Source organism: Saccoglossus kowalevskii, chromosome 14 (genome assembly GCF_978046115.1).
Source record: "Saccoglossus kowalevskii chromosome 14, keSacKowa6.1, whole genome shotgun sequence".
Lineage (NCBI taxonomy): Eukaryota > Metazoa > Hemichordata > Enteropneusta > Harrimaniidae > Saccoglossus > Saccoglossus kowalevskii.
In genome coordinates, this window is record NC_140654.1 from 26173219 (window position 1) to 26197620 (window position 24402).

The 24402-nt window shown below is 33.9% G+C and overlaps 2 protein-coding genes across 6 annotated transcripts in view; one reads left to right on the forward strand and one right to left on the reverse strand.

Moving 5' to 3' along the window:
* LOC100366925 (elongator complex protein 6-like) overlaps positions 1 to 2946 on the forward strand; it is a 42700-nt gene extending 39754 nt beyond the window's left edge. For 2 of the 5 annotated variants that reach the window (XM_002737439.4, XM_085508069.1), the window contains one exon: positions 2464 to 2946. In XM_002737439.4, coding sequence (XP_002737485.2) covers positions 2464 to 2592 — 129 coding nt within the window. In that variant the 3' untranslated portion in view covers positions 2593 to 2946. Of the gene's footprint in view, positions 1 to 1861; positions 2266 to 2463 lie in introns of those variants that run through there. The other 3 variants (XM_085508066.1, XM_085508068.1, XM_085508065.1) reach the window with 3 other exon arrangements.
* Positions 2947 to 3630: 684 nt separating this feature from the next.
* On the reverse strand, positions 3631 to 19146 carry LOC102800710 (uncharacterized). The gene is made up of 4 exons (XM_085508064.1): positions 18828 to 19146; positions 11963 to 13494; positions 9234 to 9404; positions 3631 to 7386 (listed from the first exon to the last, which is right to left on the reverse strand). The coding sequence occupies exons 2-4, from the start codon at positions 13446 to 13448 to the stop codon at positions 7100 to 7102; spliced, it is 1944 nt and encodes a 647-aa protein (XP_085364190.1). The 5' UTR covers positions 13449 to 13494; positions 18828 to 19146; the 3' UTR covers positions 3631 to 7099.
* Between the last annotated feature and the right edge of the window lie 5256 nt (positions 19147 to 24402).

Consider the following 24402-nt stretch of genomic DNA (forward strand, 5'->3'; position numbering starts at 1 on the left):
TATACAGATTAAAAAGTATTGGACTGATCACACACCCCTGCCTTACACCTTTACTTGTCTCAAATATAGGTGTAATTTTATTTCCGAAACGAATGCATGTTTTAGTATTGTCATACAAGTTGTTAACTAAATTGTATATTTTCCCATCAATACCATTGATTAGTAATTTATAACATAAGCCGTTCCTCCAAACACTATCAAATGCTTTTTGGATGTCAACAAAGCAAGTATATAGTTTCCCATTTTGTTTAAGATATTTATTAACAATTGTTTTTAAAACAAAGATTTGATCAGCGGTACGGTATCCTTTCCTAAAACCTGCTTGATTATTATTTATTATATTATTTGTTTCTGTAAATTGATATATTCTGTTATTAATTATGTTACATAGTACTTTACCTACACAGCTGGAAACTGTTATCCCTCTGTAATTACTTGGATCATCTCGGTCCCCCTTTTTAAATATGTGTGAAACTATACTAATGTTCCAGATCTCTGGGTAAATTCCTGTATTCAAGATTAGATTATATAACTTATGCAATGGTTTAATTAGATAATCTGAACTGTATTTTATTAGTTCTGAACAATAACCATCATAACCTGCTGACTTTTTAGTTTTAAGTTTACTAATTGCTAATTTAATTTCCTTTTCAGTTATGTGGTTGTTTAATGTGTTATATATCTGTGTTTTATTTTCTAACTCATTGGTGGTAGAAATAATGTTTTTCTGAAAATCATTCAAATCAACTTGGACATTTAATTGTTTGTAGTATTCCATCCATTTATCAAATGAAATTGGGTTCTCTTTTTCTTTATCTGTATCTCTTAACTGTTTAATAATATGCCAAAATTGTTGAGGGTTATTTTTATTTTTGCTTTAATAGTTTATCCACAATCAAGTTTTGTTCCTGCATTTTCTTTTTTCTTATTATAGTTTTATATTTCTTTTTTTTTTGCTCTTTTTCTTGATATTTTTACATTTAAATACTGGACCTGCTGAAGTGTCTAATATTGTATTAAAATCATCCACTGCTCTATTAATCCCTATTTTGTCTGGAGTATAATTATTGTCATCAAAGACTTTAATTCTGTCTTGAATTGGTTTAGAGGCCAAGTTATCCTGGTAATTAATTATTGATAATTTATCCCACAACTATATTGATAATTTATCCCACAATTGTACCATACCTACCCCTTTAATAAACCTAAGTTTTGCAAACATTTCTATGTTAAGTCACAGGATATTCAACCTCCATTAATTAAACTTAATTAAAATGCAATTCTATGTCAACCCATAAAAGAGGGTCTCTGGTCAACCTGATTAGTTTTTGGTTAAAATCCATATTTAAGCATTTTTACTTGTTTCTTATAGGCTATTAAACATAAAATTTCCTTGAAACTTGGTACATATATGCTTTTGGATAAATTTCAATTATGATTACTCCAGAGTGGAAATCCATGTATATTAATTACCCACCTTGTATAAATGAGCTCATGTGACCTCATTAATATGCAAGTGTAATATCTCAAGCACTGTTGCAGATGATATGTAAATCGGTGTTGTAATAAAGACATTGCACATGTGTGGTCATGTGATCTCATTAATGTGCATAACTGTAATATCACAGACAAAGGCAAGTGTGTGGTCAAAATACTGTAGAAAACTTTAGCTGGAATTTTATTTTCACTGAATTATTTCTTTAGCAAAAATAGTGAAAAATAATTCCAAGCAAAAATAAAGTATTTTACAGTATAAATACACTCTACAATGATCACAATTGTTGTTTTATGTGAATTAGAGTTGTGCTTCTAATATAGAAAATATGGTATTTCTTATTTGTAGTTCGTTTTTTTTTTGCAGGCCAGTCTTTTATTATCCCTTGTTTCACGAACCCGCCGAATGAACAGGAGCCGAAAATGAAATAAAAATAAAATTTTATTTCAGCGTAATTTCTCGCGTCCGCCAACTTGTAAGTGCAAAAAATTGCTAAAAAAAACTTATTTTTATCTTCATTTTTTTTTCCACCCGCCGCGTAACAAACCCAAGTTGCATTTTCGTGGGAGTATCATGATCGAAGTGCCAAAGTCTCGCGCAGATGAGAAACAAGGTTATACATGGAATAAAATTTTATTTCATTTCTTCTCTCCGATCAATGATCTCACTTACAATTCTTTGAGAATCACACAAATCTAATGGAAAAAAATAATTAATTTTTTTTTTTTTCCCGCCCTCCTCAAAAAAATTGCCTTATAAAAACTCTAGAAACAAGGAATAAAAAAAGTCTGGTAAATGGACATAATTTCCTGAATGTGTGTGGCAGTTGTCTAATATATATCACATGTGGGCTTTATTTTTATAGATTTAAGTGAATCAAGTTAATAATTATACATAATGAAATTATCTATTTCAATGTAATGCCGACAATATTTGATTATAATATAAGATGTGTGTTTTTTTCACAGCTTTCTATCCACTGGAATGATCCATGGCAAATTTTACCATCCAGACAGCGTCGGAAAATATACCAGTATAAAATACAAGACAAACATGTTTCTTTTTTCGCTCCTGGGACTTCTGCAGCAGTTCTTTGACAGACGCTGTTGTCTATTCTTAAAATTTTACCATTTAATTATTTAGCAAATTTTCATAATTTTAAAATTTCAACCAATCGCAGAATTGTACTGTTTTTAGTTCCTTAAATTTTTTTCTCCTCAGCTTTTTATTCTTTTAGTTTGATTTTCTAATTCAGACTTCAATGATAAACCCATAAAAGTTGAATTGGTGGTATGTGATATTAGAGAATAATGTGAACATTATGCAAACAATCTTCTACTACGGTAGATCTGCACACAAAATAACTTACTTTTCCTAGGTTTTAAATAAGAATGGTTTGATACAAAAAATGTTATTTCTTTGGTTTGTTATTAAATATTCGTAAACTTGAAGTTTGTTTTATTGTGAAAGAATGATTTAGTTGCACTCTGTGATTATCTGTCAAGTTTTTTTTTAGTACGATACTTGAGTCTATTCTCTGTGAAATATATCTGAGGATTCACCTGGACTTGCCCTTACGACAAATACTGTGGGGCACAGTATTTAGAAGAAGTAGAAGAACACTAAAACACTTTTCAAAGGCGTAAAATTGAATGTCCAATCAAATGGAAAGTTATAACATTCTGTAGCAGTCAGACATGCTGAATATAAAAATTTGAATGTTCAGTAAATATTTTCTGCTAGTCATGCAAATTCAGACCATCACATATTTCATAAAATAGTCCAAGTGTTCCTAATACAACTTTACATATAATCAGAGTGCAACTTTGAAAAGCTGCTGCTGTGCATTTTATCAAAACAAATGGAATTCATCTTTCTATTTAGGAGGCCCTCTAGTGACGAAGACATTGCTTTTCACTCGTCTAGAATTACTTCAACACTAGAGGGCGCATCTTTGACTGCCTAAATATTAACACATGTATTGCAATTATTTTTTATTCAAGTCCAACTAGATTTTTTGTTCAGATTCATTTTTGAGCTCAGATCCTAGTCAATCGTGCATTTCAAACTAACACAAACACAATCATAAACAAATTGGGAACATGGTATTCATGTACAACAAAAAAAGAGACAACTTTTATTTTTGTCACACATTTTAATTTTCTTATCTACTCGTATAAAGTCTACAAAAATTCAATACAGATTATGTGGAATGTAAATTTTACTTGTTTGCACTTGAACCTTTGTAATAAAGTCAATAAGTACATTCTTGGAATGGCATTTCACGGAAGTAGACATGATGGTAACACAAATTAGATGCATTAAATTAAATCAACAGATGCATTATGAACGTTTTCACTTTGCAAACATGTCTAACGGAACACAATTAAGCCTACCCTTTTATAGTATGTATTCATTCTCTGAGCATCAATTGCTAATTTATCTCATTAGCCATGCAAATGTATTCAAAAATTCCATACTATTGGCCGTTCATTGGATAGTTTGAATTCTTCACATGCAAATCATATGATCCCAAATATTTGTATAGTTAAATTAATAATGTACTGTCAGTACTGTCTTTTTGGGTCTTGGTGACCTCAGAACGTATATAGATTCTAAGCTGAACAGAATAAGTATGTTACTATTCTAAGTTCTGGCACTAGGGGGCGCCCACCCTGTAAAATGACTCCATTGTAAACTTCAATATTTCTGGTAAAATAAATTTTACATATTTGGCCTTTGTACAAAATAACGATTTTTTTTTTTTTTACATCAAATGTTGTACTAAATCGTCACTTCACAATATGTTGATTTATTAATTTTTTTTAAATTTTGGCTTTAAATCAAAAAAATGAAATATTCAACACTTATTGCAAAAACTAAAACCATTTCTTGTATTCAGTAAATACTTAATTATAAAATACCTATTAGATTATTAAAAAAAAATATTCTTATACATTTGTGATCATTTGTTTTGAATGCTTTACAAATCTATATAAAATCAAAGATTATGAATTATTACTCAATAGCAACATTTTATATTAACTCATTGATTGTTAATTTGTTTCCATCCACAAATTAAAGGTAAATTTGTTCAAATTTTTTGTAATTTTCGCAAAATTCAATCTCAATTTTGGACCAAACAAACAAAATGTGATATTATTTCTAGTTTTTGATCCAAAAATTTGAAAATTTCACAACATTTTATGTGGGAAAGAGCAGACTATACATTTAACTACTGTAAAAGGATTAATTATTCACTGGGTTTTAATTTTGCTTATTTCGCTAACTGAAAAATATGCTAAATTAAAACCCAGGGAATATGTAAAATTTAGCATAAAACACATTATTTAAATAATAAAACAGTGAATTTAAAACCCACTGAATATACCTGAAATGGTAAATCAGCGAAATTTAAACCCAGTGAAAATTAGTCATTTTACAGTATTTCATGGATGATGCCTGGAGTTGATTTTGGTGATCAAAGGGTTAAATAAGGCACTTCCTCTGATGCTATTTAAATGACATGATAAATATTTTTAATAAACCAGAAATACAAATCGTAAATACTAAGGTGGTACTTACGTCTATCAGTAATGGAAGCCATCAAATCATGAATTCTAATATACTCTAGAATACTTTATTTTCCCTTGGAATTTATTTTCGCTATTTTTGCTGAAGGGATGATTCCATGAAAATAAAATCCAGCGAATATACTTTTTTTCCTATATTTCACATTAAAGTCATCAAAAATCAGTGAAAATATATTCCATACAAAACGCCCAAAAAGCCTTTTCAGCAAAAATTAATTCCAGCAAAAATAAAATATTCCACAGTACATTGATTAAAGGCACAAAAGCTAGGACTATAGCATTCTATTATACATCCAAAATGATTCCTTGTATTAAACTTGACTAGTATATCAATGATAAAGTTTGATTACTAGACATGAATTTGTAGAAAATTGACAACTCCAGTCTTATACATATTGTGTATAATATTTCCGAGCTGATTTTATATTCAGTCATAAAATCTACGGGATTGACACCAGCACCCACTCAAAACTCGCCTATTGAGCAAAACCATGGAGAAGTTGCCACATACTCATTTGGTACAAAGTGTTCACTTTTACAGCTATTACACAAGCCTCTCAATTATTGCCTAATATACCCTCTAATGACAAAGCCCTCTGGCCACACAAAGTAAATATACACATGTACAGAATAAACATGTTTTACAACTGAAAAAGTCAAAATAGTACAATATTATTGAGTACAATTTCTACAATACTGTACTCTATGTTCAACTGATATGATATATTTTTGATCTTTTAGAAATTCAGCTTCAGACCTGAAATGCTGAGTTTCTTTTGTCTATAGAAATATCTGTAATATTTTAATGGAATTTTATTTGTATTAACCAAAAATGACTTGAGCTTGTTTGCGATGATCTTTTGATTTGTCCTTCAAAACTCCCATAAAATAGTATTTGTAATATTTTAATGGAAGTTGATATAATAGGGAAAAATTGCCTTGTTTAAGTTAATAGAATATGACTTGAGCTTGTTTGTGAAGTGGTGTCGTTTGATTTGTCATTGAAATTCCCATTTAGTTGGCATTTTGCTCTAAAATAATATCTGTAATATTTTAATGGAAGTTGATATAAATAGGGATAATTGTCTTGAATAAGTAATATGACAAGCTTGTCTGTGATATTGTCTCCTTTTGATTGTGCATCTAGAAATTGTTTTGCTCTAAAATACAATGGAATATTGTGTAATCAAATGAAAATTCATTCAATTATATACTGTGAAGTTAACTGAAGCTCCTTAGTGAACCCATAAAAGTAACAATTTGAATCTCCCTTTTTTCTCCCTAGCTTGCTTTCAAATTATAACAGCAACAAATTGCATGTTATTATATCATAAAGTATATGATGCAACAGGAAAATACACTTATGCTATTTAAACTTGTAATGTACATTGTAGTCCTATGTTGTACAGCACTTCACATGACTTATAAGAGTCCATTCGAAGATGTACAAAAGTTTTTTGGGTGTGAGAATTTGGGTGTGAAAGGGAAAGAGGTAAATAAGGGTTTTCCCAGTGCTTCATTAAAGCCATCACATTATTCATTGATACTAGGCAGTATTTCGCGGGTTTATCTCACCAAAGTTCCCAGGTAAAAATTTAAGTTTTCACAATAATTCTCACACTATGCTCAACAGAAATTTTAAATCAAAAACTTTCTCTGGGAGTTATTAATATTATCAAACAATTTGCTTAGACTGTCTGAATTGAACCTGCTATTAAACTAAAAATATCTTACTTGGCAGCCATCGGCTGTACTAATTTACCACAATATTGGTCGTCGTGACGTCAAATAAGAGTGAACTTTGATACCACTATGTGAAGTATACCTGGTAAATTATTTTAATAATCTTATCTTAAAAAGTTATGGTCATTGTTAAGAGCATTTTCAAATTTTGTGTAAACATACAATGTGATTTACACTTTATGTCGTAATCGGACATGATGCCACACAACATCCACCTTCCTTCAACAAAAATAATTACTCAAATTTGAATGGACAAAAATATGATCCATTAACTTCTTTGTTTCATATCGTTGATAATTAAAGTCGCAGTGTCTCTGCGTTTCATTTTAATCAGCACCTCGATTATCAAATCCAGGCTTGCATATTTACCAACTTTGTTTCTCCAAGCAAGGAGAATTTGAAAGACTTGCTCCCTTAGTGCGTTTGTTTGTTCTTTCACATCCTCCACATCAATCTCTGATAGTCCAAGTTTAATTCCGAGCTCTGTCAAGTCTCTGTACGCTATATGGTCTTTTATTATGTCAAGGTCTTTGTTTGTTAAGACTTTGTGGAAATCTACAATTGAAACAAATTAAATCTTTAATTACTCGCCTGTTAAACAAGAAATTAGTTGTCAACAAAAAAAACAGGGTCTGAATTAAATCAGATAGAGAATCAAATAATATGACAATAGAAATAAAATTAAATAACGTGAGATGAAGTGGTAACCTGTCAGGTGTTACCATTGTGTTTTGATTGCCAATTACTGGACAAATGTTATCACCATTTCTGCATTCTGCTGCAATGTCTGGTTATATTTCTGAATGAGTAGGAAAATGAACACTGAATAGCTCATTGATCCTTTTACTACACAGTTATTGAGTTACTGTAGTTGAAAATTGTCTCGTGACCAACAACTTTAAAAGGGACCAGATGATTTTTTTAATTTGCAGTTCAGTTAATTTCAGTCATAGCTACTCAAATTGCATATATTATAACTTGGCTTTCATTAAAAACTACATGTACATTAAGGAAAATGTGTGTCTTTACACAAATTAAAAAAGTGATCACCTAAATGTAATCTATGATGGACCCTTTTGCAGTTGTTTTTAACATGAGTTATGCTACACGTGCAACATAAGGTATATTTGTATCAAACTGAATTCCAATCCATCCAGTAGTTTTGGGGATATTGGTAGAAAACAGTTTCACATATGTCCATTCATTCATCCACACAGACAGACAGACAGACAGACAGACAGACAGACAGACATTGGAATAACATTTTGTGCTTTTCACATACCAGAGAAAAAAAATAACAATTTTTTTGAAGAATACCAGTTACAAAGTTTTTGTTAACTTTTTAAAAAACAAGGCCAAGAACCACTGAACATACCTCACATGAAAACAGATTTTATTGGGAAATGTTGATACCTCATATGCATGTGGGAGATGCGAGTTACAGTACTGTCCAGGCATAACTTTACTCCCACTTCAGCTTGCTTTGGATTTTTGAAAAAACTTAAAGCAAATATCATTATCATCAGTAATTAAAACATATTCTTTGGAGTATTTACCCAAGTTATTAATATGAGAGATATTTAGGCAGAATACCCGATACAACTTATATATGAGGCATTTTTGAATGCACTCTAAGGTAGCCTCAAACTAGTTGAAAGTTATGCTTGAACTATACTGCAGCTTATTAGTCCCTGTTTCAGGCACAGCCTGAACGGCGGACTATTAATTCTTATTTTAATTCTGCAGCAGATATCAATGAAACTTGGCAGGTTGATGAACAAGTCTCTGCCGATTATGCATGTTATTTTTTTTTTCAAGAAAATCCTAAGTGGGTCTTTTTGATGATTTTCATTCAAAACTACCTCTCCCTACTGAACTGAGAGAACAACTGAGCATGCTCAGAATAAATAATTAGGTAAGATGGTAATGATAGGGTTTTTAGTGATGTTGACCTGGTCATGACCTTGATCTGAATCAATGACATTACCATTACCAATCTCAGGAGAAAATGTAGAGGAGTGTCAGGGCTACATTTTGACGGGAATTATAGTGGTAATACTGAAACAAACCCAGGTCCTGGTAATATACAAAGACCTGAATTAACAAAGAAGTCAAGTTGTTATTAAAGGTACATCAAGGTTTACTCAAATTTATGAATGCAGTTTCTTGAGCATGTGTGAGACATAGTTTGGTTGTACTTGTGTACTCTGAGATTAAGGTAAATCACTTTATGATGACTTGTACCCACATAGAGTACATATTAATTCAATTGTTTGCAGATGTTCCATGTATTATTTTTACATGAGTATTTTAGAATTAAACAGGGACTGTGACATTCATGTCTTCTGAATGAAGTACAATGAAGGAGTAATTATAAGAAATTGTACAAAACATGTACTTACCCCTGAGATAATAATTATGTAATAACTGTCTAGTTTTAATGTCTTCTATCTCATCTTGCATCTTTTTAAGTTTATCTTCTACTATTCTCATCAAATTTGAATTGTCTTTTTGTTTAATGTCTCTTCTTCTCATCTTGTCTTTCAGCAAGTCCATTTGGGGCAGAAGTCGCTCTGTAGAAGAGTGATTAATGAAATTAACAAAGTGTAGTTATGAAATAGACAGTATTGCTGCAACTGATTTTGTTTGTGGCTAGGTTGCCATATTTAGACAGTATTGTGGCAACAGATTTTGTTTGTGGCTTGGTTGCCATATTTAGACAGTATTGCTGCAACCGATTTTGTTAGTGGCTAGGTTGCCATATTTAGACAGTATTGCTGCAACTGATTTTGTCAGTAGGTAGGTTGCCATATTTAGACAGTTGCTGCAACTGATTTTGTTAGTGGCTAGGTTACCATATTTAGACAGTATTGCTGCAACTTATTTTGTTAGTGGCTAGGTTGCCATATTTAGACAGTTGCTGCAACTGATTTTGTTAGTGGCTAGGTTGCCATATTTAGACAGTATTGCTGCAACTGATTTTGTTAGTAGCTAGGTTGCCATATTTAGACAGTATTGCTGCAACTGATTTTGTTAGTGACTAGGTTACCATATTTAGACAGTATTGCTGCAACTGATTTTGTTAGTGACTAGGTTACCATATTTAGACAGTATTGCTGCAACTGATTTTGTTAGTGGCTAGGTTACCATATTTAGACAGTATTGCTGCAACTAATTTTGTTAGTGGCTAGGTTGCCATATTTAGACAGTATTGTAGCAACAGATTTTGTTTGTGGCTAGGTTGCCATATTTAGACAGTATTGCTGCAACTGATTTTGTTAGTGGCTAGGTTGCCATATTTAGACAGTATTGCTGCAACAGATTTTGTTTGTGGCTAGGTTGCCATATTTAGACAGTATTGCTGCAACTGATTTTGTTAGTGGCTAGGTTGCCACATTTAGACCTTATTGCTGCAACAGATTTTTTTTGTGGCTAGGTTGCCATATTGAGACAGTAGCTGCAACTGATTTTGTTTGTGGCTAGGTTGCCATATTTAGACAGTATTGCTGCAACAGATTTTGTTTGTGGCTAGGTTGCCATATTTAGACAGTATTGCTGCAACTGATTTTGTTAGTGGCTAGGTTACCATATTTAGACAGTATTGCTGCAACAGATTTTGTTTTTTGGCTAGGTTGCCATATTTAGACAGTATTGCTGCAACTGATTTTGTTAGTGGCTAGGTTGCCACATTTAGACCTTATTGCTGCAACAGATTTTGTTTGTGGCTAGGTTGCCATATTTAGACAGTATTGCTGCAACTGATTTTGTTAGTGGCTAGGTTACCATATTTAGACAGTATTGCTGCAACAGATTTTGTTTTTTGGCTAGGTTGCCATATTTAGACAGTATTGCTGCAACTGATTTTGTTAGTGGCTAGGTTGCCACATTTAGACCTTATTGCTGCAACAGATTTTTTTGTGGCTAGGTTGCCATATTTAGACAGTATTGTGGCAACAGATTTTGTTTGTGGCTAGGTTGCCATATTTAGACAGTATTGCTGCAACTGATTTTGTTAGTGACTAGGTTACCATATTTAGACAGTATTGCTGCAACTGATTTTGTCAGTAGGTAGGTTGCCATATTTAGACAGTATTGCTGCAACTGATTTTGTTAGTGGCTAGGTTACCATATTTAGACAGTATTGCTGCAACTGATTTTGTTAGTGGCTAGGTTGCCATATTTAGACAGTATTGCTGCAACAGATTTTGTTTGTGGCTAGGTTGCCATATTTAGACAGTATTGCTGCAACTTATTTTGTTTGTGGGTAGTTTACCATATTTAGACAGTATTGCTGCAACAGATTTTGTTTGTGGGCAGTTTGCCATAATCAGACAGTATTGTGGCAACAGATTTTGTTTGTGGCTAGGTTGCCACATTTAGACAGTATTGCTGCAATAGATTTTGTTAGTGGCTAGGTTGCCACATTTAGACCTTATTGCTGCAACAGATTTTGTTTGTGGCTAGGTTGCCATATTTAGACAGTATTGCTGCAACTGATTTTGTTTGTGGGTAGGTTACCATATTTAGACAGTATTGCTGCAACTGATTTTGTTTGTGGGTAGTTTGCCATATTTAGACAGTATTGCTGCAACTGATTTTGTTTGTGGGCAGTTTGCCATAATCAGACAGTATTGCTGTAACTGATTTTGTTTGTGGGTAGTTTGCCATAATCAGACAGTATTGCTGCAACTGATTTTGTTTGTGGGCAGTTTGCCATAATCAGACAGTATTGCTGCAACTGATTTTGTTTGTGGGCAGTTTGCCATAATCAGACAGTATTGCTGTAACCGATTTTGTTTGTGGGTAGTTTGCCATTATTAGACAGTATTGCTGCAACCGATTTTGTTTGTGGGTAGGTTGCCAGCATTGGAAACAAATCTACTTCAGACACTATATACAGAACGTGACTCAAGTAGGCAGCCTGTCATGACAATTGGACAGTTGTTTTGTTGAAACTCAACAAATGCCCATGTTGCTCAGTCAATAATGTGTGACAGCCATTGGTTTTATGAAACTTGGTACATGAGAAAAAAAATGTTTGAAACAACTGGCATTCTTATTTATTTCTAGATAATTCCATATGATATGTTTGAGAATCATTAAAATTATTAATATACAGATGTTGAGTTACCTTCTAAGCGTTTGATGGCTCTCGTAGTATAATCCATTTCAGTGGTACCCTCCCCTGGATAATTATAGATGGTACTACCATGATAAATAACACTAACTGGAGCTGCATCAGCTGAGTCTTGGGACGACGTAGAAACATGTCGTTGTCGAGCTTCAGGTAGAATGGTAGGGTAGGGGGATCGTCTTTGTCGGTAGCGGGGATCATAACTTGATTGCAACGGGGTTGGAATATTTTTATTGTCCATTGTGTGTGGAAGACTTTGTGAAAGAACCGGACTCACAGGATATCGATGTTGACTTTTGTAATATGCGCGAGGTGATACACCATTAGCTTGATATGATAACCTTGAGTGTTCATAATTCTGTGCATTTTTCACGTCCTGTAGGTTCTTCCAATCAGTTTTTCCCGAATGCACAACTTTCTCAATATTTGGAAATCTAACATGATCATATTTCTCATTTAATCTTTTAATCGGTGTTTTCATTCGAGGAGTTCGTACCTGGGATGTGCCATATTTCATCTGTGATAATGAACGCACTTCTTGTTTCACTATGTACTTTGACTGCTTTGGATGATATTTATACTGTGATGGAAGCCTTGAAGACTGTCGTATCATTGGCCCTCTGCCAAGTTCAACTATAGATGGCTGTCTTACTGTCGTTTGTGGTGGCAGTCGAGTTGCTGTTTTTTGCCTTGGGCTCTTTCGGATTAATTTTGCATATGGTGTTTTTCTTCTCGACTTTCCTTGAGTTTCATGTTCTTTCCTTGGTGATCTTGTTGGTGATTGTTGCTTTCTTAAAACTGGTGATGTAGATTTATTATTCTCTTTGTCTTGCATATAAGACTTTGCAGTCACAAAAATATCCTCCTCATCGTCAGCAATAGACCCCAATGACAATAACTGCGGACGATATGGTGTTACCTTCCTGGCGCTTAAATACTCATTTAAAATTTGAAAAGTGTTATGCCCAATATCTAACACAAATGGCAATAGGCTGACGACACCAGCATAACCCGGCTGATCCTCATAACTCAAAGTAAACTTTTCTTTATCTAAAAATGAAAAGTCGCTTTTCTCAAGAAGTCGTTTCCTCCAGTCACCCAATTCATCCTGACAAATTAATTGAACATGTTCTGGTAAAAGCGATGTTAAGTTTTCTTCAAGTTTACGCAATTGGTCAACTAAATTAAGAAACAATTCTAAAGTACCATGTGTGTTTGTGCTACTGCTTGTATTCTCAGAATCTGATGACCATTGGTGGTGCAATAGCGCCCTCACTTCTTGCAGTGTGCGCACACCGATATGAACCCGACTTTGGCGAAGAGGTTCAGCACTGTACAATGGGAGTCTGTTTTTTAGAGCAGTCACAAAAAGGAATCTTTGACAAGAGAATTGTTCATAGTCTTCTAAAATGTCTTGATACTTTTTGTATAATTTGTTGACAATTTCTTGCAAATCAGCACCAGAACTATAAGTGGTTTCCATGGCAACTTGTCTTAGGAACACTGGAATGAATGGATTATATTGAGATCTGTGAAAAAAAGAAATGTGATTAAAACTACAATCAAAGGATATTTGTATTCAGAAAGTTTACATTTGTACTACCAGGCCTTGAACTTGAGACTTGAGGACAAGGCTATGTCATGCAACCTTGAAATCTTGATTGTCAGTGTCCCGTAAAAATAACAATGAAAAGTACAAATACAAATCTAGTATCGTTGCATAAACCTGTTTTACTTACACAGTATAAATTTGAATTTAAGTTTATATTTTTAAAAAACTTATTTTACAGAGAGATTTTTTTCTGGCTAAAATTTTAATGTGAGTGTTCAGTGGTTCTTTTTCTCAATTTTGTGCTCGAACCAAATGAAGAGAATGTAATGGTGCGTATAGGTGAAATGGCACACTCACATACGTTTGATACAATTGGTGTTCAATCATGATTCACCATATGCATTATGCACTAAGTATTTAACTGCATTATATTTATATATACATGAACCTTAACCTGGGCGAGTCCAGGTGTTTTGAGACAAGATAATTGGATCAATTACAATTCCGTGATTTAATGAATTGTCAAAAACCTTTCCAGACATAACAGAAAACATCAATGACTTTTCCACAATTTGTCCTTTAAAAATTGTTCTTATGCAAAATAAAATCAGTTTGCCAAGTACTATCAACAAATGAAGACCACAATGTCATATAATGTCATCTGATTCATTTTATGGCTCAGAAAAAAAGTTTTTCGTCAATTTTTTTTTTTAAATCGATGAGCATATTTTTATTTGAAAATAGTCACTAAAATATGGTATTTGCTCTATTAGAAGCGCATCTTCAATAGAAGTGCATATAAAACAAAAATAAGTTGTATAGTGAATCATAAAACAATATTATCTATTTTGGCCATTGAAATACCTTAGTCTGTAATGCTAACACATGCCAATGATACAGTGAATACAGTAATTTTATTTTTATTGAAAAGCCTAAAAAAAAGTGATGTTCGTGATGACCTGAGTAGGAACATTTTGTTCTGTGCATGACAACCTGACAAATCCTGAACCAATAAAAAAAAGGTTTATTTATGTACATGTGTTCTACTAGACGGTTGGTTGAGAAAACAACCCCCACCCTTCAGTATATCAAAATAGAGCTACAATAATCCAAAATCGTTTAATTGAACACTGAACTTCCAGGTGTTAAAAATGTGCTTGTCTGAACAGGTAAAATCAGACATAACCAAAATGGTGTTGAAAATCTGTACACCAGAACCTTGGAAACTCAACAATGGCTGTCGGTGATAGTCACTTCAGAATCTGAATGGATTTGTTTGTAGACGATGCATTGTGGGATAACATTAGCAGGGTCAAGGGTCAACAGACTAACTTTGTTTATGTTGTCGGCCACCATAATACTACAACAATTCCCCCAGCATGAGTCTACTGATTAGAATGTGGTGATAAATCAACAGGTGGTTGATCCCCACTGTTGTTTTATAACTCCCATAACTATTGGTTGAAATGTGAATATACTACAATATTTGGTTGGTATCAGCCAATCAGGTGAAGTGTTATGTTGTACTGTATTTTTGCAAGTCATGATTCACTACTTTAGAAGCAATTTTTAGGTAGTCAAGAGATTATGTTTTCAAGAGTCTATAAAACATCTTGTGTATGACTAGGGATTTAAACTTCATTGGACAGGACTTTTATTACTTTTTGGAGACATTTTGAGCACCAATGTCAACTTCTGTAACCATCGCAAATTAAAACCTGCATAATTTTTTTATATTTTTTTTCAAAATTTTGATCAAGTCTTGTAGCTAGCAGGAAATCTTATCCACTTGGTCCAAAATTATCAACAAAATGAACAAAAAATACCCAAAATAGACAAAATGTTGCACCAACATTTTGGTGTGAAAAAATGTTGCACTCAAAAGGTTAACCTTTTCACCACCAGACTTTCTTGCCAAAATTTGTCTGCACTTTTAAATTAATATTATTCAATATTTCTGGAAATGATCCCTATTTTTGGAGCCAACAGACAAAATCTGAGACAATTTTAGTTTTTACCCAAAAAATTTGGCTATAATTGTCCCAATGTTCTGAAGGAAAGTGCAGACTATATACAGGACTATTTTGTGAATTTGTGATGAAAAGAGTGAACTGGTGGTGAAAATGGTTAATTGGGTCTAATGTACCTGTACATAAATGGTCGAACCTCAGTTTTGAATTCCCAAATAAGTGGGGAGAAAAAAACATTGTTGCAAAATCATATAGATCTAGAATTTCTCAATATGTCTTTTTACACTTTGTGTAAACATTGTATTTTACACACATGGAGGGACAGGTAGCATGCAACGCGATGGCTGCCACACTACAGTCTATTTGAATGAATAAAAAAGTAATTTGTACTCGTATGAGGCAAATGTATTTATTGCACAGAATGACCACCCCAGTTTAAAATACAGTTCTTAACTTTTTATAAAGAAATTAATGTGTATCACATACCAAATATCTGTATGTGTATTGTGTATTCAGGGATCATATTCAAAAATGGATATTTTCTCTTGAATGAGAAATCCAGATCAGATTTACTAGTCTATGATACAGAATAACTGTAAATGATTTGATGGTCAGTGGGGATCAAATCCCAAAGTCAATATGGGGGGGGGGGGGGGCAAGGGTTATTTTCGTTCAACGTAATTGCAATATTTTTTTGTTCGTACAACGTAAATTGAAAAAATAAATTCCGTAATTCAGTAATCACAGGCTAGACGTACAACGTAATCAATCAAATATTTTTTTCGTACACTGTAAAAATGTGTCATTTTTTTCGGTACGTACAAGAATTTTCTAGGTTTTCTTTTTCAATTTTCCATAAAATGTAAAATAACCTTTATTTTCTCTGTAAACTGTAAACATACAATTTTCACTGTAAACTGTAAAAACGTCTTTTTTTCCTTGTAAATTGTAAAAAGCCCTTTTTATTTCCCATAAAACTGTACCAGCTACCCCCCTTGCCCCCCCCCCCTCCCCTCCAATATGACTTCCAGCCTTAACCCTTAAGTCAACTTCAGGCATCATCTTCAAAATAGCGCTGCTCTTTTCTACATAAAATGTTGCAACAATTTTAATATTTTTCGATCAAAAACTAGAAGTAATGTCATATTTTGTTTGTTTGTTCCAAAATAAAGATTGAAATCAGTGAAAATTACAGAAAATGTGAACAAATTTAAACCAATTTGAGTAAGAAAAAAATTTTGCACTCAACGGGTAAAATAGAACCTCGGCAAAATGTTGACTTCTACAAAATTTTGTATTTTTTCCTGATTTGTAAAATGTTGTCTATCGCAAAATTAAACAAAGACCAATAAGTTGCTGACAAAAAACTACCAATTTTCTTTCCATTTTGTGTTTGACCTTGTACAACTCAAATTAAACATTAGTATTGATTGTAATATTGTGTTTTTACTGTTAACAGTTAAACATTTCAGCTGCCTGATATTTTTCGTAACTTGTTGGGTGTCAATAAAAGCAAAATTCACTGACTCCCTATCTTAAGGATCTTATGTTTGTTGGTTTAAAAATTATTTGATTTTCCCTGTCCTGTAGAATTTGCCAAAAAAATTGAACCACGAAAGCAGTTCACTGTAATATATTTCACTCACTGTTATAAGTATGGTTGTTCTTTTCAAAACAATCAAAATGGACGTCACTTCCTGACATGTTGACACATAGTATTTTGATCACCTGTAAATAGTACTAAATTACAATTTTTTCAGGAACTATCTCATTCAGTAGGCTTGTAAAATAATGTGTTTTTATTATTTTTTAACCAATACAACTCACACAATTCAAGTTATTATGAAATCACTATGTCAATACAAAAGTTGAAATTATTCATAAATTCTGGTGAATCATTAAGATTTAAAATTTGATTATCTACTCATGAAAAAAAATTAAGAAAAATTGTGCTAAGACCAATTGCTATAAACTATTTAAATAACTTTGTTGAACTATTGTTTTTTTTTTATTTTGGACCTTGAACTGTTAATAACTTTGTACTAAATCTGCCCAATTAGTCTGGTTCATTCAATATGAGCAGGCCAATATCTAATTAAAGTCCACAACAGTGGTTTTGAAAACAAGTCAACCAGCGTCCGTTGTCCTGATTCTAATTGAACCAACTATACATCTGTACTATAATCTAGGGAATTCTGGAACTTGGTTTCTTCATCCAGTTTCATCCCCAATTCGGCCATCTCCCGATGGTTCTCGACAATGAGCTTTGTAGTACGTTAACAAAAAAATCAATTAATATGGCCTTGAATGGGAAAAACCTTGTGTCAGCTGAACAAAAAGTTCAGTAATATCCAAATATGTTCAAATCAACTTCCTAAGTCTATGGTATGAACAGTTAGGCCAAGGACATTAAAATCAGACAGTGTGAACGTGTTCTGACACGAAACCACTCAAATAGACCTGTCTTAAGTTTTAAAAAAGTTCTTAAGTTTGAAAGAACAAGGTCAGCAATTGAAAATTGTAAATAAATATTATCATAAGGGTGGTTTATCGCAAACCACATATAGGTTAAAAAAACGTGGCTAATATGGAGTGTTTTGAAGAGCGGGACAATGCCAGCCGACTATTATTTAGCGAGGTCAGGCCTGCTGTACTCAGATCATTCCGCAACAATGTTCCTATTGTTTTCTTTTGTTCTTTTGGGGGCCTGATGTGGAGGAAACAATCCACGAACCATAAAATCCTGTACTTGTGTACAAGATATTTGATACCTTTGAAGTTCTGTTATGCAAATTAGGTTACTTTTTTAAATGCCTTTGTTCTCCAGAGGGAAGGAAATTGATCCAGGCCTTGAGAAGTTGGTGAATAATTACAATAGAATTTAATTGTTATTTTTCAAATGACAAGGAAGTTCAAGACACCATGATGATAAAGTACTTTAAATTTATTGCGGCCGTGAAAAATCTAAAAACAGAGTTGTAACCCCCCCCCCCCCTACGCACACACACACACACACACACACATATACACCAATGCTTTTACCAGGTAGCCCTAAAAATAGGCAATCGAAGATAATAACTTGATTTTTTTTTATAAATTCATTTTTTGGGGATAATTGCCATAATTAACGATTATTTAAAGTTGAGAATTATTTGTCTGGGATCGCCAGGGTCTCACTGTGTATTGTCGGCATCTATTTAAAATGTCTACTCTCGAAAGACTAAAAAACGTTCAATCAGATTTGTGTCCGCACTAAAAATATATGAAAAAGGACATTTTTATAGGCGACTAACGATGATAAAGTTTGGAGAAACACGTATACAGTGGGTTTTCAACTTACCTGTACTATATGTATTACAGCCTTGGCATGCCTCCGAATCTAAAATCAGTCGTCATTCAAAAAGTGGCGTCCATAACAACAATACAGCGTCCAAGTCAGCTGTAGTACTAGCAGCACCTTGGTAGTAGCACCAAACCATCTACTTCTTGGTCGTATTTTTTAGGAGTTCATCGCTTAAAAAACGGTCCGAACTCCTTTCAAACGCAGTCGCCTGACTGTCCTGGCTATACAGAGGGGAGTGGGGCTTTCGACGGAGGTATACGGACTGGGTCCTCGACCAACCATGCGTGTCTGATATGCAGGTGAAAAAGTCAGCCTGACAGACGCTTTAAATTAGACCCCCTAGGTGTTAATAAATTTACAAGGTCAATAACTCCCTACCTTACCCCAGATATTTTGTATACAAACTCTATATATGAGTTATTGTTAGAATAGGGGTTTTCTTGTATTTACCGACTCAAGTTATTATGTATTCATGAGTTTGTATATGATATTCCCGATAAAATCTATCTATATATATTTGTATATATATCAGCTTATGTGTATTCAGGGCCAATTTTGATTAAGCTGTTTTATTTGGCCTTCTACGAACCGAAACAGTTTTAGACGACCCGTTCTTTCTCTCGTTGATGGACAGCGAGTGTACCTAATACACCAATCTTTAGTAAATTTCCAGTCCCAGACACGGGGGCAAGGCCGAGCAAGTCAACCGTAAAATACGGTATCAAAAAGTCGTCTAGGCGATGTGGAAAACTTCTCAAAATGAGAAATTGAACCTAATTTTTGCTGAACCTAATTTGAAGGCAAATATGTAATTTGTGATAATATTAATTTTCAGGTAACAGAGAAATTTCCACACGTGGCTTTCGTTGAATTTGACATCCGAATCTGGTAATGCATTGTGATTGGTCGTTTTCGAAACTTCTTTGAAATTTATAAAACATTTATCATTTTTTGTATGAAAAACGTTCATGGCTCTGTGTGGCAGGGGAAAAAATGCAAATTATTCCTTTCGGTTACTTAGTTTTGAGCTTAGACTTTGTTTCTGTAATTTTCAAGATATCAATCAGCAGAGAGTCCATTAAACATGAGTGATGGCTTAATATGTAATATATTGGCAATTAACAACGCATCACACCGTGTGGCCTAGAGTGAGTGTTGTGAGGACGTGTACTTCCTTATATAAGATGTTATAATGTTGCCAATAGAGCTTGCTGGTTATTTCTAGTAAGCTCTTCTAACTTCCATCACTGTATCCGATTCCCTATTTATATCATATCATCGCGACTGCGTGTGCGAGGTATGTGTGGTAATAATATTACGTGAACTAAATCTAATTGTTTTGTTATTTCTCAGTTCAACACATTGCCTGCTGTCTCATTTTTCCCCATTGATTTTGCTATGTCTATTGAAGGCTTTCAGTCGGCAATTTTGGCCATACGTCTTGGGTCTGCTAACAAACTTTAGCTGCGTGTCTTTTACTATCCCGTAATTATTAACAAATTATAGAAAATGTCACTGTGTCTAATAGTAGAATGACTTGTACAAACTGTTAATGACACCAATAAAGAACCTCGCCCTCAATTTTAAAAGTTATAAATCGAAATCGTCACCGATACGAGTACATTGTTAGTTAAATACAGTACTATCATAGTCAGGTGGCCAAAGAAAAGAAAGTGCCAGCTATGCTGTGGTAATCCGCTATTAGTTGACAAGGACTGTACGTACATTAACGGGAACTTCATACGAGGCCGACAGTTTTACATCACCTCCATCGTCCGAACTATGTATGCAGCAAGTACGGCATATGGACAGCGTATCCGGTACTTTTCTTTCAACTCAGCCGATCACATAAGTCGATCCCTGCTATTGAGCAGCTCAGGGTAGAAACCTACTCATAAATGAAAATACCCAGAATTTATTCAATCTGCAATAAATTGTACTTCGTGGCAGTGTAAGAATATTGACTTTAAAAAAGTTCGGGGTCATCTGCCTAATTTTCGAAAAAATGATTGTATTTTAGTGCATAGTGGGCATTTCGTCAGAGGATTATAATGCTTTTACTATAAGTTCATACGGCATTGATATTATGTCGTATCGGAGACTGTGGACTGGTGACAGAGGCGGAAAAATATGTTGTCCTGATTTATTTAAAGAATCTGGTTTTTAAAAAGTGTCAACAAATTATGTTCATTATGTTCTATGAAATTGTTCTATAAATATGGATTTCTGAAAAATATTAGGACAAGTTTCTTATAATACGTCACTGTAGCACTAAAAAAATGCTATTTCATGGTGCCGTGGGACAATAATTCCATGATTTTACATAATAAACCATGAACACTGTCATGTGATTTATGACAAACTTTCTCACAATTTATGAGTACCGGTAGATATCTGCCTTAATATTGGCCGAATGTGTCATCAGCTTGCCAAATCCGAGTTGTATTATCTTAGTGAACCATAAGGAGTAGATAATATGTTCGGTAATCGTAATCTAAGTAACTTGTCAGAATTGGAGATAGAGCATCACGGTACATAGTTCGTATTGTGAGACTTTATTCAGGAGACGACGGATACATGGCAGTAGAGTACACCAGTAGCGGATCCAGAGGGGGGCAGCGGTGCCCATGCCCCCCCCCCAAAAAAAAACGCATGACGATTCGTATCATCTGGAGTACGCATAGCTTCTCTGCGATTTACGGTCCGTATATCTTAAGCGTAGCTTGGACCCCCCAATACATTTTGCTGGATTCGCCACTGGGGTACACATTTTCACTCTTAGAGTCGGCCCTTGCCGACGCATCAAGTGAGTAAATTACACTACTTGTCATATCAAATTATTCAAAATAACTAGATGTTTCCTGCATATAGTGGGTGGTACGTTGCAGTTCGCGGATCTAACGTTGTTGATTTTGGTTTAGATATATCGTTGTTCTTCATTGATTTTGTTTGTCTTTGTTCATTTTATATTGGTTATAGTGTAAATTAATGTACGAGACGACTTTTACTACCAGTGTTGTTTAATAATTTCCTTTTCTCAATGGTTCGATTCGTGACGCATAGCCTATAGTACTAACATAGTGCGAGTGTTCGGTGTGTACATGGAGCTAAAAAGCTCGTTTTAGCTCCATTGTGTCTCAGACAACTAATTGTCTGAAATTGTGTGTCCAAAAGGACGTGACCACCAACGCCGGATTCAATGGACCCTCTGGCTAACAGAATGATACATTCGGAGATTTCCCCGGTGATGTCTTGTCTAGAATTTTGAGTCCCCACCCAGAAGGAATCGAAATAAATTCACAGGGGCCTGTCATCTGAAACTTGTTTGGGCTTGAATACAAACTCGTACATTCAAACGCCCGAGTTCAAGACTACTAGATGTTGTTTGTATTTACGTATATCTTTCCTACTGGAGTGTCACCCTGTTTTTTAATGAACAAATATAATCACTAGTCGCAGTTAAAAATTGGCTATACATGCATTGGCGTAGAGGCGCACTATAAATGAAACGTCTTCATTAATTTTAGAGGCATCTTTCCCGAAAACCACGAAGTCTTAAGATTTGTTAATGTTTTATTGAATGACTATACATGTATTAATATGTCTTGTTTTTTTTAATTCTATTTAAAACTGTATTTAGGGTAGAATGCTACTAGTGGGTTTTTGACTTGTGCATATATTGCAATGACAATCATTCTTCGTATCAAAATCGGCAAATATGTAATTGCATTAGTATTACTCAATAGTATATGAACTTTTTTAATTTACTGTCAATCTATTTTTTGTTGTGTTATGTTTTTTTTTAAATAAAGTGTCAAATAAAATGACAATTTGGCAGCGGTTCCCACAGATCTTGACATTAAAACCCCACAAACTATAATGTCAATTTTATAAGACATCATTTGTCACAATATTCCACCAAGCAAAATTTGTATTGAGATATATCATTGGCAAAATGTCATAGAATGCCCTAAAACAGACAAAACATGCAATATTCACTAAATTTTGATTTACTCCAAACCAAGTTTTATAAATATGTAAACATGTCTCTTAAATATATAAAAATCATATAGAAAATATTATATTTTTTACAATTAATTATTCTATCATAACAACCACGAGTTAATAAAAACAATATATTATATATATACACCTTCACAACCTCGTTGAACAAAAAGGAGTGTAGTGGTGATTACAGCCTGGGAGTATTTCATTCTTGGCACGGCTGGTGCCCAATTACGTGACTTCATCAGCCAGAATGTTTACCACAACATGAACTTGCAAATTAAGTGATTTGCCCCTGGGTGATTTGGACAAATGGTCAATTGACCCATTATCAAAACAACGATATGCAATGTGACTGGGTTCTATACGAACCGCTCACAGTAAGCATTGGAGCTATCACCTAAAGCTGGATACGTAATGATGACGTCATATTCACTTGCTAGTATAATTCATGACGCGCAGCATCTCTCATGTTTGCGTAGACTATCCATCCTTTCATTTACTGCCTACGCCACACTGCTGTCTCAAATTGAAAACCATCTGCATAGTGGTCGGTGGGCGATGAATGAAGCACTGTGCGTGTGTGTGGGGGGGGGGGGGGGTATAACAGACAGAATCTTATTACCACATAGTAGCGTCACCTCTTTAAAATGAAGGACTTTATTGACGGTCTGAAAGGGTATTCCATCCCAGAGCATCGATATTCTCCCAATATCTTATGTTTGCATCGGCTTTATCTTCTGCTATTTGTATCGTAACTCGGTCTTCTCTGGCTGTCCGAGTGAGCGACTAACATTGTCATGTGACATGTACGACTTCAATTAATATTATTCAAACTGCTTGTTGTAGCTTTGCACTTACATATAAGCACAGTCCCTGAGAAAGACAGTGTATTGAATTATGACGTCATAATTTTCTGCAAGATTACTTATGTTCATTGTAATGCTATAGCTTGTTCGTAGTCTATTCCCCCGAAATCCTTTTTTCTTAATTCTTCTTGATTTCATAAATATGCATCTCGAAATTTGAAATATTTGACTTTCGAGATGTCGGGTTTCTCCAGAAACGTGTACTGATCTGTACACTGTATTTCCCGTTCTATTTAGACAGTATGCGCCCCAAATCACATATACAATAGGCCATGTATATTCAGTATTCACATTTGTCTAAAATCAATGCTAGGAACGAGCAGCCCTGAACACAGTGATGCAAATAATAGTCCCGCTACCTTACTTGTTTTCATCTTCTAATTGTGATTAAATGACTACAAATAGACCCGGGAAAGTATATATTTTTAGAATCGCCAGACTTCAAGCTTTACTAAGGTGTGTTTGCCATGCCTGTATCTGCATTCTATGACCCGTTACTTAATCAAAGGTGAAAAATTACTTTTTCTGTAAAAAAAATAATTACGCATTTATGCTGGCAATAAGAAGAATTTTTTTCACTTTTCCTAGTTGTTCAATAGTCTGGTAAATTGAATGTGTCTGGTTAGTTTTATTCAAGCAACACGTTTAAAAAAATAGTGTGCTGAATTTCAATTACTGTTTTAGTCACATTGCCCCCA

Bases quoted from the DNA above. Each gene is read 5' to 3' on its own strand.
- LOC102800710 (XM_085508064.1), bottom strand. From the start codon at position 13,448: ATGGAAACCACTTATAGTTCTGGTGCTGATTTGCAAGAAATTGTCAAC. The intron at 9,405-11,962 runs GTAACTCAACAT...ACTCTTCTACAG, and splicing joins AGCCATCAAACGCTTAGAAG to AGCGACTTCTGCCCCAAATG. The intron at 7,387-9,233 runs GTAAGTACATGT...TTTCAATTGTAG, and splicing joins ACATAATTATTATCTCAGGG to ATTTCCACAAAGTCTTAACA.